This window comes from Equus quagga, chromosome 1, assembly GCF_021613505.1.
Source record: "Equus quagga isolate Etosha38 chromosome 1, UCLA_HA_Equagga_1.0, whole genome shotgun sequence".
NCBI lineage: Eukaryota > Metazoa > Chordata > Mammalia > Perissodactyla > Equidae > Equus > Equus quagga.
The window spans coordinates 48,423,818-48,442,237 of NC_060267.1; the positions used below are offsets into that span (position 1 = coordinate 48,423,818).

Sequence of the window (18,420 nt, forward strand, 5' to 3'; positions counted from 1 at the left end):
GGATTCAAAAAATACAAATGAAGTGAATATTATTAAGATTGATCCACACAAAATCTAGTTAGCTCTACCTCAAAGGGAAACTCGGACACAATTTGGCTATGCTCTCAAAAGAAGATATTATCATACAGGAGAAGAGTATAGTTTGTTTATGAAAAAACAATTTGTATCTGCATGTTGTTCATCTCTCCATTAACTGGTCATCAGCATTTGTAATAAAATATTTAATTGCATATCTGCATATTCTATCTGTCTTAGTCATCAACATTGCTACCGAGAAGGAAATGCTACAAATCAAGAACCATGGACTAGAGAAAACAAATGTTTACGCCCTGTCCATCTGTGGATAGTTCAGGTAACCCAGGTTGCCAGTGGCTCTGATTATTTCTCTTCTTCTTGGCAAAGGTTGGAACTAACCAGAGTGGAGAGTAGGACAGCGATGTTAGTTCTTTTATCCTAATAATAATCTGGCATGTTTAGATGGTGAGAAATAACAATCTTTCTTTTAGGAATCTGAAGTATCATTCTAAAATTTTAAATTTTGATGAACTTTTTCTAGTTAACAATATTTTTGAGGTTCTTATTGCTTTGTTTATTACTACCTGAAAAGCCTGTACTGCATAAAACTGTAATAAAACTGGAGAAAGTGAAATGAGGCTTCTCTTTAGTTTTCCCCTAAATTGGAAGCAATATATTGCACCTTTATTGGTATTAGGGTTGTAATCAATTTGCAACAGGTGACAGATGAAGACTAAAAATACAATTACCTGGGGAAAGATAAGACAAAATATTTTCAATGCTTCCCAAAATAAAAGTATTTGTTATAGGATGTTATATGTTATACCTAATTGGTAAATTAGGAAAATGAAAAAGAATAGTAAAACAAATGAAAAAAATCTGATTTCTTAGAAAATATTTTGCACTATAGAGTTACTTAAATAGAAAGTCATCTAGCATAACTAATATGGCAGAAAAAACAAAATACAAAATATAAGGAGAAAGCAAGAAATTACTCTACTTACCTTTAAGCCTATCACTCAAATAACAGTTGTTAATATTTATTTTATATCCATTATAACCTTTTCCCATATATGCATGTAAAAACTACATGTATCTGACATATAATTTTTATTAAACTGTATTTTTCTTTCTTTTTTTTCCTGAGGAAGATTCACCCTGAGCTAACATCTATTACCAATCTTCTATTTTCTGAGGAAGATTTGCCCTGAGCTAACATCTATTGACAATCTTCCTCTTTTTTTTGTATGTGAGCCACAGCCACAGCATGGCCATTGACCAGTGGTGTAGGTCCGTGCCCAGGAACTGAACACAGGCTGATGAAGCGGAGCATGCCAAACTTAACCAATAGGCCACTGGGGCAGGCCCAAACTATATTTTTCTTTAAACGACTTTTTAATCGGCTTCTTTTGTGGGAAAATATTGCATGATTATAGCTCCATGTTAATAACAATAGTTCTAGAAGACTTCTTTGAATTACATTGTATTCTTTTATATCAATGCAACATGACTAATTTTACCTATTTTATTGTCAGATATGTATGAATGCACTTTTAATAATATATAAGAATAATTTGTAAATTAGCTCATTCATTACTTTTATATATCACGATACTTTAAGTGGAAGGATATAGGTTTCATTTACTACTTTTTGTCAAAAATATGTCCTGGTTTCTAATGCATATATTAAATTATATATATAATATGTTATATATGTTACGTTTATAATTTAAATAGTTGTATTGACATTTATCTTACAATGAACATTTTCATGAAGAGAATATTTAACATTCTTTGTTAAAATGGAACATGATTAAGAATAATTATTAAAAATTAAACATGATTTTTATAACTCAAAACTTAGTGGCTACAACATAATCTGTAACTAGCAGGGACAAGCAATTAATTAGAAAAGTTTGAAGGGCACAAGCTAGTTCTTGTTTAACACAACTGCTTAACTAACTTGGTTTTAGTTTAAAAAAGCCTTAAGTGCTGAGAATGCATAAGACGACCTTGGCAAACGATAACATTGGTAGGAAAAAATAAATAAATAAAAGCCACTATATTTGAACAAAACCTAAAGGTAAAAGTATTTTACATTTGTATAGTAACATTTAGGTTTTAAAAATAGATATTTATAGTTACTAATACAAAATCAAAGAAAAGAAAAACTTTTATTTGTAAGCATTTTCCAGAAATTACTCAAAGTCTTAAATACTTTATTTTCTAGTTAGCTTTTATTTATCCTCATTAAAGTACCATTTTCTTCACACAATTTTTGTTTTCAGAGTTAAAAAGTTTTCAATGCATATTACATCCACGGGATCAAAACATTAAAAAGACCATGGAAAGTAAACACCGAAATATCTTGTTTCACCATTGTCATCATCTATCTAACTTATCCTGACACCATTTTAGTTATTTCTTATGTATCATTCCAATGTTACTTTGTGTAACTTGAAGTTATCCTTAATTAAATTGTGGCACAGCGGGGCCTGCTCTGTGGCCGAGTGGTTAAGTTCGCGCGCTCCGCTGTGGAGGCCCAGGGTTTGGATCCTGGGCGCGGACACGGCACCGCTCGTCAGGCGGCATCCCACATCCCACAACTAGAAGGACGTGCAACTCAGATAGGGCGGGGTTTGGGGAGATAAAGCAGAAAAAAAAAAAAAAAGAAGATTGGCAACAGTTGTTAGCCCAGGTGCCAATCTTTAAGAAAAAAAATATATGGCATAGGATATACATTATTTTGAATGTTCCTTTTTTTTTCACTTAACAATATATCATGAAGACATTTACATATTACTCCATAGAGAATAGCTTCCATAGATGCTGCTGCTTCTCCACCCCCTCCTCCTTCCCCTCCTGCTTCTCCCGTTTCCCTCCTTCTCCTTCCTTTCCTTCTCCCCTCCCCTCTCCTCTCCTTTCCTCTTCTTCTTCTCCTTCTTCGTCGTCGTCTTCTTCTTCTTCGTTATCTTCTTCCTCTCCCTCTTCTTCTTTGGCTCCTCTTCCTTCTTCTTCTCCCATCTCCTCCTCTTCCTTCTCTTCCTCCTCCTCCTCATCCTCCACCTCTTCTACCTCCTCCTTTTCATTCTTGCTTCATGGTATTCCATATTGTGGATCCACCATTGTTGATTCATATGCTCCCTTAGTGATAGGCATTTGAGTTTTTTTTAGTCTTTTTTGCCCCCCATTGCTATCTGTGCAGGTTTACCTACTGGAAAATTTTCCAAAAGTGAGATTTCTGGGTCAAAATGAATTAGTACAGTTTAAGATAACCCAGAGTTTGTTAAGAACATGATTGTCATAGTTTATCTAAACAGATTTTATGAGCTACACAGAGAGGAAGACAAAATTAAGTATCCAAAGGACAGCAAGGATGTGGATTTTTTTCCATGAGGACATGGAAAGTGCACAGTATGCTTTCATAAGCATCCTTAGTGCATACTATATTCTGTCTGGCAATATAATAACTGATGATTGGAGACTATACATTTATTTTTATATAAAAGTGAATTCTATATCCCATTCACTTGACAATATTGCTCAAAAGTGTTGCATCTTCAGTTAATCTTATTTTTAATTGAAAGTGTTCTTTATATTTCAAGTTTATTTTATTTTCTTACCCCAAGTAGTTCATATTTATAAAACAACATTCAAATTTACTATATAGAAGTGATATTTGAACCATATATTTTGATATTTGCAATGTCAATTAAGTATGGATTCTTGTATAGTAGTTAGAATGGAGCTTGGCAATGTTCCATTAAATGTCTTTTGGTTTTATAAAGAAAACTGTATTATTAGATGTTAATCAACTTATCTGTTAGATGTCTTTGAACTCTGCAATCTGCTTCCAATGTATCTGTTTGATAAATAGATATTTAAACATGTTTCCTTTAAAAAATAGACTTACATTTGATTTAATTTTTTTCTTTTTTTGATAAAGCACAGAAGGAGCATAGAATGAGATAAAGCTTTCTGGAAGTTCTAACATCTGTTGTAGGCTGTGTAATTTTATTTGAGGAGATAGATAAGGTAACAATTATTTATTGTTAGCATGAGTGATAATAAAAGTTCTTAGTACTTGTTGGAATCTGCAGCTCTGTATTTATTATATTGTATAAAAATTTCATTTGCAAGATATGGAAAAATGTCTCAAATTTGGACAAAAGGGAATAAATAAATGTGGTTAAGTATGGCCCAGATGAAGTTCTCGGGTTTACACTAAATATAGTAAATTGTACCTTACCTAATATAAAGTGAGAAACTCATCAAAAAAATCTGCATATGTCAAGTTTAGAATAAATGCATATTTATAAAAGGAAGAGCATATATTGAAATCTTTCAGATTGCATGCATTGGCATGCTAACGTGATTCGCAAACTGCATCACAATATAAGTAATTACTTGCATTATTTTTCTCAAAGAGACCTATGCCATTAGATCTGAGTTAAACAACATACAATTGAACATTAAAAGCTATCGGTAGCATCCAAGTGCTTAAAGAGTTATATCAAATAAATGTCCCATAACTTAAACTCGGAAGCCATTATTTTATATCACTTATATGCATTTAGTTGTTTCTAATTGATTTATCGATTTATAAATTATGAAGTTTTGTTTATAATGATATACATATACATAATTGTATATAAAACTATATGTAGTGTATAATATATATATATAGATTATTTTGAAGATATCCTTTAGTACTTACACTTGATGCCCAAGAAAACGGATGTTGTTAACAAGCCCATGCAGAAAATACATGAAATCACTATCACAAGACACCGTGTTCCTAAACAAGAAACAGGGACAAGAAATGAAATCGAGTTAGAGAAAGTAGATGAAAGAGATGGGCTAGGATAAGACTAGACTGAGTAAAAGAAGAAATTAGCATTAGGCATTCCTGTTAGAGAATCGTTGAGGCCTTGTGTAACTGTGTGTAAGAGGAAAAAGAGAACTCAGACTCTTTGAAATGCAAGTTATAACAGGGATAGCATTTAATTTGGAAAAACGCCAAACAGATTTAGTACTATACTTCTTTAATCCTTATATGATGCCATAACTTTACTAACTACTTATATGTATTATTTTCCAACTTTCAGAGTTTGTAACAAACCAGGCAGCACGTTTTAATTTTTGAAAGCAAAAATGCTGTTTCACATCTCCTCGTCTCTTTTCAGTGTCACTTGAATAAGATTGTTTCCAAGATATTTCCTTTTAAACACACAGTTTGGGATGAGAAACATTTTTTCCCACGTAATTTTGCAATTATTCAATAAGGAAAAATGAAGAATGCATGATCTGTTATATTCTTAAAGCTAATCAGAGAAAACTACGTAAAATTTATCTTTGGATAGTGTGGTAGACTGAATAACTCCCCTGCCCAAGATGACCATGTCCCAATTCCTGGAATCTGTCAATCTTAACTTATATGGCAAAAGAGACTTGAAAGGTGTAATTAAGTAAATGATCTTGGGATGGGGAGATTATCTGGGCCCCATTCTCTGGAAGCAGAGAGACATTTGAAGATGTCGTGCTGCTGAATTTGAAGATGGAGGAAGGAGAGAGAGAGAAAAAAGTACCACATACTTGTCAAGTCTGTTGCTCGTTTCCGTTTCCTTTCCACCTTTACTTACTCGTCTTCCACTTCATTTCATTTTTTAATGTTAGCATATCATGCACAGCATCATACACTTAAATAGGTTATCTCGTTAGGAAGATCACTTAGGGCTCGTCATAGAACAAGAAAACATATACTACAAAGTCTTGGACTAAATAACCAGAACTCATTACCTGAACATTTGGAAGGCAGATTTTTCTGGTAAGGGTTTGATGTTGGGTTATCCCATTGGAGAGAGGTGTACATTTCTTCCTCCTGCATGTCTGAGATGCTTTGATAGGTAAGGCTGTCTACCTGAGGAGCTGAGACAAATAACTTCTTTTGTAGTCAGGAGCAGACTGGTGAAAGAACTGAAACTGGCTACTTTTTCAGACCAGTGAAAAAATATGTTTGAGTTTAAGGAATAGAATATATGCATATTCATCCAGAAAGTTGAAGTTTATGAAGTTTAATCTAAAGCACAACTTGTTAAAGAAGGAAATGAGAAAGAAACTGAGTTCCAAATGGCCAACGATAGAATATGTTATTGTTCTCGTTTCTAAAATGTAGCATGTTGAAAGTGATAGCACTGAATTACTAAGATGAAAGGGATAAAAGAGCAAGGAATGCACTTATATTCGATATAGGACATGAAGCAGGGGGATGATCTAGATAGCAAAGGTCTGAGGCTAGCTCACATTGGGCTAACCAGGGTGTCAGAAGTTATAGACCACTGTGCACCCTTTGACAAGAAAGCTAGGAAGAGTTTTCATCCCTAATATAAATTTACACACTCTATTCCTCAGGGTAATGCAGTTACTGTAATAAGTAAACCTCAAAATACCAGTTGCTTAACACAATAAAACTTGCTCACTCACATAACATTTTAGCTCGAGTAATCCTGATTAGAGGGTAGTTTTCTTCCAAATGGGACACAGGTTCCTATCTTATAAAACACTGGATTCTCTACTTCTAGCTATTGGAAAGGAAAAGAAAAGGTGGCAAATCCACACTTGCTTCTTGAAAGCTATAACCTAGAAGTAGCCTGTATCACAGCTGTATCCCCTAATGGAATGCCCATGTTTGGATCTAAAGGTTGGGCCTGATAAATGCAATTTTTGCCTGGCTAGCAAACTATCTATGACAACTTCACTCTGGAAAAGAAGTATGAATTATTTAGTGGATAGATGGCCATTTCTGCCACATCCTGTGACTACAGCATTTGTATTTAGAAATTTGATGCTTTAATCATCACTCATCTATTGGTCATTTGTCCTTATGGCCAAAGGTCATGTCTTGGTAATTTGCTGTCTGCAAATCCCAACAGTATGCAAAATTGCAATGTTCTCTTTTACTTTAGTGTCGCACTTAATCAATCATTGACCTCTGTAACAGAAGAAAACAAAGGGTACACTCAAGGGGTAACTTAAGGGCATTTAATAAAGGCATTGTTTATAAGACTTTGGGAAGGATTATGGGAACCAAAAAGGACTGGTGAAAAATGCATTTGGAAGCTATCAAGAACCCTAGGCCTGAGGAGTTAAAGAGAGGGTCTTTATTGCCTCATTGTGGCCTGTCTGAGGGAGCATGGTCTAAGATATAGAACATGCAGCCTTTGCCAAACCATGGCATGGTAGAGCGAGAGCCAGGGAAATACCTCTCTTTTCACCCTCTGGTCACTGCTAGTACCTCCCAATAACTAAATTATCTGGAAGCCAGTGGCCAAGTTTGCCCAGATAATGCCGTTCATTTGAGTTCTATCTCCCAAGGCGACAGGACAGGGTGGGGTTGAGAGGATCTCAGGAGGCAAATGGGGAATCTGCAGCAAATTCTCCAAATATTTCACATGATTTTCATTTTTTTTTTTTTAAAGATTTTATTTTTTCCTTTTTCTCCCCAAAGCCCCCCGGTACATAGTTGTGTATTCTTCGTTGTGGGTTCCTCTAGTTGTGGCATGTGGGACGCTGCCTCAGCGTGGTCTGACAAGTAGTGCCATGTCCGCGCCCAGGATTCGAACCGACGAAACACTGGGCCGCCTGCAGCGGAGTGCGCGAACTTAACCACTCGGCCATGGGGCCAGCTCCGATTTTCATTTTTAAAATCATATTCATATCAGTGATCTGAGATTCTGATCTGAAAAGCAATGTGGCTTAATTCCCCAGAGCCTTTACAATGGAATGATTTCTATCTTGAGAAAAAGGGGGACAAACATAAGCATACCAAACGTGCATTAAGACTAATATTAGAACACAGGCAAGGAAGTTCAATGAGTCTTGATTAATTTCCAGGTACCCTCGAATTTCATAAGCACTAAATATGAGGCTCAGAAAGATCTAGTTTTCCCCAATACAGTATATTCTCTGATAAATTTCTTTGAGGAACCATTGGGCTCTCTCAATAAAACATTAATATGTTACTTGTGTTACTCTTGATGTTTTTAATCATACTACCTGTTCTTTATTATTCATTACATTCCAGCTACTGTTTCAAAGGGCTTTTACATGAATTATTTTGATTCTCACAACAGCTCTACTACTGTTAGTACGTTTGTAACAATTGTAAATTGAAGCATAGAGACGTCAAATTATTCACCAAAGTTCACCTATGCAGTAAGTGGAAGAGTTAGTATATGAAACTAGGTGGTCTGATCACAGAACCCATGCTATTAAAATCTGTACTATTCTTAATTCATGTGTAATATGCTTTCAATATGAGTACCAGAAAAAATAATCTTTGTAGGTACAGTTTGACTGGTTTACATTTTTCAATTGCGTTTTTGCCACGCACTAAGATATTATTCTTCAAAATTTAGTTATCTCATAGTGATGTATAAATATACGTTTTTCCATTTGGGGGAGATAAAACATTGAAGTGCAAAGATATGGCTGATTTTTGGACGGTCTTCTAAACTGTTATGTCCTATTTGGTTTCTCTAAATAAACAACAAAAATAGGAAAGTAATGGTATATCCCCTGAAAGCAAAGATCTCGTGTCATTCAAAGAGGAAGCAGGATCTGAGGTATTTCTGTTATTTTTCCTTGCCTTCTCCACCAAAACTGCTTGTTTATTGATAGTCTAAAAAAGATAAATATTCCAGTGTCTTTTGGGCGATAGTGCACAAATCTATAAAAGTAATACATATTTATTGAGTATTTATTGCATGCTTGGAACTCTGCTCAATGTCTTATATAATTATGTTAAATGATCCTCACAATTACCTTATGAACAAGGTAATAATATTTAAACCCATTTCAAAGATGAGGAAACCGAGTTTTAATGTGATTAACTTATCAAAAGCCACATAAAGGAGTAAATTCTAAAGTAATGCTTTTCACAATCTATTAAAGACTGTTCATATCAGAATCAAGAGGGGGTGCTTGCTAAAAGGTTTTTGTGTCTCCTCAGCCTTCCAACTGAATACCATAAGTATTTGTATTTGAACATCTGCATGTTTTAACAACACCTCAGCTGAGATGTTTGAGAATCATTCATACACTTTATTACCACTAATTTAAGAAAAAAGAGCACCTTCGGGGAAGCTGTGGGAAAGAAATGCAATTTTTCCTGTTATCCTGCTAAAGGGTGCCTCTCCACATGTTCTATAAATGCTTCCTGAGTTGCTCAGCAAAAACCAAGCACAGAACTGTCAGGAAAAGAACTAGATAAAGCATTTTTACTTGCTGTTCCCTCTGCTAGCCTATGGGCCTTGTTAAGAAGCATTTACTCATTTTCAATTCCATCAGGTTTGTTAGAAACTTTATTTTTCTTCTTTTGCACAGAAAATTACTGCTGTTGAGTTTGACCAGAGGTAGATTTGGAATAGAAGTTACATTTGTATAGTATTTTACTGATTGCAGAGCTTTTCAATGAATTATCTCACACAATGAGAAACCAATATTTTTCTGTTTGCTCTGAGTCGGGAACTGTGCTTGGTGCTGGGCATTTAACAGCCAATAGGAAAGTCGTGGTGTCTGCCTTAATGGACTTTGGTCTAGTTAATACTCTGAAGTTTTGTTTTCAGTTGTAGAACTGTGAAAGACGTAAGTGTTACCCTATGTGAAATAGGAGAGAATGGTAGCTAAAGAGGCTACATGACTGGTCCATGGTGTACTTTAGATAAGTGATCATAGCATACAAATTATTCTACTGACTCCAAGTTTAGTATTCTTTCCACTACCTTATGCTGTCTTTCAAACTTAGATATTTTGCATAGTTTTCAAACTTAGATATTATCCCCAGCTTAAGTCCATTAAGCCCTACCTTTTCTTGCTCCAATTTTAAATTTATATGTTTCTTCTGAACATGCAGTGAGTCATACTATGTTGAGATAATTAGGAATAAAAGACAGGAAGAGAGTGTGGGAGAGGCCGAAAGTAATAAAGGGACACACATGTATGGTGACGGATGAAAACTAGACTGTGGGTGGTGAACATGATGCAACTATACAGAAACTGAAATATAATAATGCACACCTGAAATTGAGACAATGTTATAAGCCAATGTGACTTCAATTGAAAAAATAACAAAGAAAAGAAAGAACGTAGTGAGTTAGTTAGAAAAGGATAACTTCTTATCATAAAAACGTCAGTTCATCTAAAATAAATATGTAAGTGAAATAAAATTTCAACTAGAAAAAAAAGACAAGAAGAAAATTGATGGAAATAGAACAATTGGGAAACAAATGATCAACTCGCAGACTAGCTTCTGGATGTGTAAAGAAGAGACTAAGTTATCCGTTAGTATAAAGGGATATATAAAGATGGGACTAAGTAGTGTTGGTCGGAAAGATAATGTAAGGATGACTTCAAGGGGAATAAAGGGAGAAATAATCAATTTTATGGCTAGTCATTTCTGCGTCCAGGTCTTTTATTGTATAATCAAGCACATGTGTGTGATATCCTGCCTATCTCTTTGCATTAAAGTAGTTCATCCACCTTCGCCAACCCAGCCTTCCTCTCACACATTAAATAATATTTGTTTTTACAGAAGGTAGGGTGAATTTTCCCACTATGAAAATAAGCACAATCCATATTTTCTCCTTCATTTCCAGAATGCTCAAACCTGTGAATGGAAAAAGTAGAATGAGTTCCTTAAAAAGCTAAATAAACAACCAACAATCAAACTCTATGTATGATGTTTTGTTGCACAAAGTGGAAACAAAATGTATGGGGAAAATAAGTAAAACACAACTTTACATTGCTGGTAAACTTCCAGTCTGCTTGAGAGTATAAAGTATGTGTACATTTGAAAAGCTCAATAGCAATTTAATACAGCATAAGATTAAGCAGCAAGTAAATGCTAGGTACAAAAGGAATCCAAACCAAAAGATGGATGGGGATCTGAAATTATGCAAAAGGCTTTATCTTTTCATCTTTTAATAGAAGATCATACTTTAGTCTTGAAAGAAGGGTAGAATTTAGATAAATAGAGAGAAGATGGAGAGCTCTGTAAGGCAAGTAGCTGAACAGAATGGGAATGAGCTCAAGGAAAAATAAGCTGATTAAGTATTTTTGAAATGAGGATTTATAATGTTATAAGGTAGCAGATATAAGACAGCAGACTGTATTGCAATGGTCTGTTAATTTGTCTATATTTCCTGCTAGACTGCTTATGACAAGAGGACAAAGAATGTATATTTACTAATTTATTTGCCAACAATCTATGGAATACCTACTATGTGCCAAAGTTGTTTTACATGCTAATGATAGAGTGGTAAATGAAGACAAGATTCCTCCTACTGGATAACTTACATTATAGTTGGGGGATATTGGTAAGAAGCCAATAAACAGAAAATTTCAGAGAGTGGTAAGAGTTGTGAAGAAACAAAACAGTGTGATATGATAGACTCGAGTGGATGTGAGTGGAGGGAGGCTAATTTAGTTCGAATAATTAAAGTCGGTCTCATTGAGGAAGTGACGTTTAAACAGTCTTGAGTCACGAAGGGAAGCCAGTCATGGAGTTCTGGAGGTAGAGTATTCTAGAAGGAAACAGCAAGTACTAAAGTCCTAAGACAACAAAAGAAGTCTGATTTGTTGAAAGAACAGATGGAACATCGGTTTGCCTGCAATGTTGTGAATGAGGCAGCAAGTGGTAAGAGATAAAGCTCAAGAACTATGAAGAGGCTTGTTGTACTACGGTATCCTTGGCTCCTACTCAGTAAATACTTACTAAATATCTTTTGAATAAATTAACTAAAAATTTAATGATCAGATTGTACAAGTCAGTTTAGTTTTACCATTTCAGTTTTGATATACAAAATGAAAAAAAGTTGTTGAGACTGGAGAATGGAAAGTCACGTTAAGGAACTCTTAATACAATTGTCCCTTTTGCCTGGATTATCTGTGGAAGGATGGAGCCTCATAACATGGACGTTACAACCACTTTGTGAATGATGATGTGCCTGATTCTTGGAGATCCCTGGGGTGGAAGAGTAGGTAAAATGATACCAAAGTCAAAAGAATCCTCAAAATAATAACTTTCAACTATAAAATAATGAGGATGATAATTTTGTTCTAAAAATATGTGAAAAGAATTAGATCAAACTGAAAAAAAAAGAACACATAAAATGTTCCAATGGTAAAGTTGAGGTAGAAATTAATGGGAAAAAATATTGGGAATAGAGGTGGATTGTACCTTAGATAAAGAGCAGAAGAATGGGTGGGTAGGGAAAGTAGAATCGTCTCATAACCAGTGTTCTCTTGTTAGGGTTAGGGTGCAAGTGACTCAGCTGCTGCTTCTATAACCTACGGTAGGGTATAGAGCCACCTCCCAACTGTTAAGTAACTTGCACTCAAGAGGATAGAGGATCTTAGGAATAAAAATTGCTAGTTGTGCCTTGTATTTTGAGTGTCCACTGACTTACACATTTTCGGAAGGAACTGAACCATCTTCCCACAACCACATGTTGTTAGAGTTCAGTCGGGACAATCCAACCCAACGGATTAATGATGTCCTGCTTTTGATATATTCCTATTGGAAACACAATTAAATATAACGGTCAGAATACTACCACTTTTCTCGTACTAACATAAAGACAAAGCTTCGTGACAAGACCCTGGGCCAAAAAAAAAGTTTGGATTATTTGTATATATTAATATTAACTAATTATATTTGGTATTTAGAATTGTACCAAGTTCACTTGTTTTGGAATAAAAAATAGTTGTAAGACACAGGAAAAAATTGTACACAAAGATAACTGATATTCTAATCTTTCTCTGTGTTTATCTTCCATCGATTGAAGATTAGACGTCCAAATAGTCTCATATATGTCTCTTAAATAAGATAAATGGTAAATGACTACAGAAGGATAATGAAGAAGAAATACATTATTGGTGAAACTTTATATTCCCTAGATTTAACTTCTTCTTGCTTTAGTTTCATTGCTTAGCTTACCCACAAATCTTACATACAGAACTATTAATTTGTTTTAGTGGATTGGGTAAAAGAGAATTATATGATGTCTTTCTCAAAGGCCTTCACAAATAACACACATCTACTTTTCCTATCTACTATATTATATACTAATTTGTTTTGTTCATTGCTTATTGGTCCAACTAGAATATAAGCTCCATCACGTTAGAGCTTTTTGTATGTTTCATTAACTGCATGGGTTCATGTCCTGGAATAGTTCCAGCACATATTTTTTGAATTAATGGAGTCAATCAATCTACAGGCAACAAAATTAAGAAGAGGTCAAATGTTTATATACTCTCATTCCTCCCAGAAAAGCAGATAGGGGACAAGGCATTCTTGGCAAATAAAAAATGACTTGAGCCGAGCTTCTTAACAGACATATGAGACAAAATGGCATTCTGTAAGAGATATTATGTGAAAGTCATTTCTTTTAACTGCTTGTTTCTTAAAGCTTGAGCCACTTTTCACCTTTCTGTTAATTCTTGTTCTTTTCTTTTAAATACATCCACATTATGTACTTCACTATAGGGAGTATATTCTACCTGAAGTCTGTCTGAAATTTAACTATTCTTTATTTCTCAAAAATTACATTATTTCCTCTTTTAGTTATAAATCTCCAATCTGTCATCAATTTAGAGTACTAAGATTCAAGACACATTTATATAACTCCAACTAATCTCTTTGTAGGAGTTGAGATTTCAAGACACTCTCTTATTTTGCCTGATTGGAAAGAAAAGTTCATTTATTTATCGGAATTTCTTCTCTGTGAGTCTGAGCCCACAAAAAGTAAGTAGATGGTATAGCAAGTTAGAATAACATGGCACACAAATGATCATGAATGTCACTGGACTAATATCCTCATGTCTGGTCCACTACTGTGTACTTCAGCTCTCAAAAAAGTATGAGTCAATTTTGCTGATCAGCTGTAGCAATTCTGTAGAATATGACTGGCTTGAATATTTGAATGTTGAATCTCTGCCTGCACATAACCCAAAACCCGATCTATTCCAATTTATGTCTGCTTTACATTTTAATATTCAAAAATATGAATAATAACTATATTAGAAATTGTAGGATAAATACCATAAAGAAATTTTTTTTTAGAAGGGGAACTTGAGCGAACAGCTGTTGCCAATTTTTTTCTGCTTTATTTTCTGCCCAAATCCCCCCAGTACATAGTCGTACATTTTAGTTGTGGGTCCTTCTAGTTGTGGTATGTGGGACGCCGCCTCAGCATGGTCTAATGAGCAGTGCCATGTTCCCGCCCAAGATCCAAACCAGCAAAACTCTGGGCTGCCAAAGCAGAGCACATGAACTTAACACTCGGCCACTGGGCCGGCCCCAAGAATTTTTGCCTTTTAAAAAAAATATGTTTTGATAAACCTGTTGTAGGGTAGAAGGGAGATGCCAAGGCTTGGTTTCTGGCTTGCACCCAGGATTCACAAAGAGAAAAGTTACATTAAATAATAAAAGGAAAGCGCATGAGTGGATGTGGACATATTTTGCTTGAAAATAGAGACTTTGTTAGGAGCTGTCAAGGGGGGAATTGTGGAAAAGGAGATGGTTAGCAGAAAATTTTCAACTGAAATCTTGCGTGTTATGCAAATGAGATTGCTTCCAAAACTATGTTTGGGAGAGCCTTTAAAAAAATGAAGTTTGCATCATGGTTTGTTCAAGTTGTCAGCAATTTAGCAGGCACTGAGAAGCCATGTAATACTGGCATAACATTGTTACATATATTTTACAATCATATTACTTTTCTTTATACTTCCAGATTCTTTTAAGAATTAATAAATAGAATTAAAGAAGTTGAGAAAGGTTAAAAGACTGTTGCAGAGATAAGATCAGAACTCAAAATCCCATAGTCCTATTTCACCTCTTACTACTCTCAAATGGTGTAGTTTTTACTGAGCTTGACAAGGTTCTCAGAGTAGCACAAACTGGAAGACATGAAAAAAAAATTTGTTTTTGCTATTTTTTTTTTTTGAGGAAAATTAGCCCTGAGCCAACATCCACGCCCATCTTCCTCTACTTTATATGTGGGACGCCTGACACAGCATCACTTGATAAGCCCTGTGTAGGTCCTCGTCAGGGATCTGAACATGTGAACTCCGGCTTCCTGAAGCGGAGTGCATGAACTTAACCGCTATGCTACCAGGCCAGCCCCCAAAATATATTTTTTTAAAGTCAAATGTTTCACTTGAGGTTTTTCTCCTTCTGACTTCAAAATATTTGACATAGAAATCTCCTTACCAAAACGCTCTGGTTGGCGATCTTCACAAGAGTAGCATTCTGATCAATACAGTACCACTTACTGTCTTCCCATGTCAAGTTGTGCCTGAAGAATCCATAGCAATTATCTCCGTAATATCTCCAGTTTGTGTCACACGGGCTGCATTTATGGCCTTCAGGAGAAATCAAGCATAGCAATCCTTTCATTCTAAATTGGGCTTAATTTTTCCCCATGTTTCCCTAAGATCTCAAAATTCCCTACAAATAGCATCGCAGAAATACTTCAGAGGTAGAGAAGATGAAGAGGATACCAAGCCATACTTACTTAAATTGTCCTTTTTTCCCAATTGTCTTATTAAATTTTGGCAAAACTTCTTTGCTAATTGTTGCAGAGTTCTTGAGAGATTTTCATTTTCAGCTTGTAGGTAGTTTTGCTGTGTGACAGCTAGATGTAAAATTTACATAATAAGTTGTAATCAAGATAATAAGGATGGTGTAAAGAGCTTTCAATTAATTTTAATTTCAGTAGAATTATCAATCTATGAAGTGTTTACTAGATACACTAGTAAATGAGTGCTAAAAAGGGATTAGGGTAAAGGGGGTATAGAGAACAAATTAGGAATTATGCAAGACTGGCATCTGAGAGTTATCCAGGACAAGCAAACTATTTGAAGGAGTCAGTCACAAATGAGAAAATGCCACCATCAAACTGCACGCCCAAAGCTGTTGTTTTGACTTTCCTTGAATGCAGATTTCTAAGCAGATTTCACAGAGGTGCATTTTGCTGTCATTTTGTTTTTCATGTAATACCAAAACATCCATTCATTTAAAAAATGCATATCGATTTCCTATTGTGCTCAAAGTGCTATGATATTCAGGTAAATAAAAGATGAAGAATCCTATAATATCTTTTAAAAGTAAACAATATAAAAACAAGCAACAACTAAACAGATGATAATGTGACATTAGAGGACTTGTAAGTTTACAGGTAGAAAAAATATTTATTAATTAGGTAGGATATAAATCGTCTCTTCATGGAAGTAAATAAATTCATTAAACAAAATGAGAAGGAGGACATCTTCAGAAGAGGGAATAAAATGAGCCAAATTTCATGCAAGGAGATATAGGACTTACTTATGAAACTGAGAAAATTCCAGGTTGACTAAATCTTAAAATACGTCGTATAGGGAGAAAAAGAAAATTTTAAAAGTGTGAATCCATTCTGAAGAGGATCTTAAAGCCAAGTTTACAATTTTTTGAAATAATTTTTAATTAATAAAAAAATTTAAAAGGTGATTTTAATCAGAAGGAAAAGGTCAGTATTCTCCTTTGTTGAGAATATATTGAGCTACATATATGATGATCAGAATAGTGTCCAATAATGACAATTAAGATTAGTGGGATACACCAGGATCTTTAGGTATTGCCTTCCTCAGATCAAATCTTTGACAATGAGTCAATACTTACACATGATCCCCAGAGCCACCAGCCCAACAACCATCCCCGCGCACAAGACCAGCAGAATCAAAGCCATCACACGCCACAAAGATGAGGAAGCAGGGTCAACTGTGGGCATACAATAAAGATGTTGGGGGCTGGCAGTATGACATGGCTATGGGGCAGTGTCACCCCGTCCCTGCCCTCTCAGAATTTTCCAAGTGATAGAAATATCTTCATTGGAAGATCTTGGCTGTTTTCCCGTGGAGATCATCAATAGTGTTTACTATACAGCTCCCATTCCACATATCCATCTCCATCCCCAATGGACTTCTTTCTGAGTCAAAATATAACTAACTGTTAAGGTTTTGTGTGTTTGTCTTTGTTTTGTTTTGTGCCTACTCTCATAAATAATTGCTTTTATAATCAACAACTGGAGAATCACACCCATTTGCTGACATCTTAGAAAATAGGATTGTGAAACATTCTCTCCCCTTATCCCCTTGGTTTCTATTCTCTCCAGCATTAAACTCTACAAGCCTTAATGTAATGTTACTTGCTTGTACCTTTTGTTGTTTATATTCTAAATAAATCTATCTGAGCCTCCGTAGATACTAGTCAAGTGCTGTAGAGAAAGAAAGTCATTCAGGAAAATAAGACTATATGTGCTATCACTAGGATAAAAAGGAAACTAGGTTGACCTATTAAGATAATTAATTCCCAATTTGCTGGCTCTGGGCATTCTTACCTGAGGTGAGAGTCGGTTTTCGAGTTTCAATATTTAAGGTCATGTATCCATCTTCATCTTGCATGACTTTCCTTTGACTACAAGTGAGCTCAAGGTTCAATGACTTTGCAAAATGTAGTTAGTGTCCACTCTTATGATTTCAATGTCTGTCAGTCTGTGATGCTCCTGTTTCTGGTAAGGTGGAGCCATATGAGTTGGGGCACTTTTTTTTTTTTCCTTCCAGGAAGCACTTTCGTAGCTGCTTACAGATACATGGGCCTTGAACAAGAAAATACAAAAATAATAACTTGTGGTAAAGGAGTAGATATGGCATTTGTTTCCTGTTTCCTTATCTTCAACTCTAAATGAAGCAATATTCCATCATGTGTATCCTTTCAAAGAACAAAAGTTCATGCTTCATCTTAACCTTAGCAGAATCTAAATAATATTGTTTCAATAAACTAATTTCTGATGAAAACTCATGGGTAAAATACCAGCAGATATATGTATTGTCTATCCCTTTGTGAGGAGCGAGTTTAATATAATTTGATCTAATTTGGGCCAAATTAGATGTTTCATGGTATTGGGCTGGAATAGACCATTCCTAATTGTGACCTAGAATTCATCCAAATTCTTGCATCTTTTGCAAGTCAAATTTTTCAGAAATTGGAGGACTCCACTTGAGGCAGGCTTCATATCGCTCAAATTTAGGTATAGAAGGAAAACAATCAAATAAAGTGAATTAATGCAGTTAGTGACTTGATGTATTGCACTCAAGTAATGTTTGCACTTTAAAGTGAATTTCCGGGAATGGAAAATCTTAACTCAATGAATTCATGTAATTTCAAGTATAGTGGTCCTTAGATGAAGAACTATTTGGGGGAAAAGGTTATATTCCAGTGCTCTTTATGTCACAATATAATAAGTATTTCACATGTTTAACTTTATGAAATGGGCTTCTAAATTGCTATTTTAGCATACATTGAGAGTA

General features: G+C 35.0%; 2 protein-coding genes across 2 annotated transcripts in view; both read right to left on the bottom strand.

Annotated features, from left to right (window-relative positions):
• Window positions 1-5,902, bottom strand: part of CLEC9A (C-type lectin domain containing 9A) — a 14,652-nt gene extending 8,750 nt beyond the window's left edge. The window contains exons 1-2 of the mRNA XM_046652570.1: window positions 5,815-5,902; window positions 4,733-4,813 (exon numbers count right to left, since the gene is read on the bottom strand). Of these exons, the coding sequence (XP_046508526.1) occupies window positions 4,733-4,813; window positions 5,815-5,902 (169 nt within the window). The remainder of the gene's footprint in view (window positions 1-4,732; window positions 4,814-5,814) is intronic.
• A 3,067-nt stretch (window positions 5,903-8,969) lies between these two features.
• Window positions 8,970-17,599, bottom strand: CLEC1B (C-type lectin domain family 1 member B). The gene is made up of 6 exons (XM_046685515.1): window positions 17,451-17,599; window positions 16,733-16,831; window positions 15,591-15,710; window positions 15,287-15,438; window positions 12,483-12,589; window positions 8,970-10,681 (listed from the first exon to the last, which is right to left on the bottom strand). The coding sequence occupies exons 1-6, from the start codon at window positions 17,512-17,514 to the stop codon at window positions 10,537-10,539; spliced, it is 687 nt and encodes a 228-aa protein (XP_046541471.1). The 5' UTR covers window positions 17,515-17,599; the 3' UTR covers window positions 8,970-10,536.
• Between the last annotated feature and the right edge of the window lie 821 nt (window positions 17,600-18,420).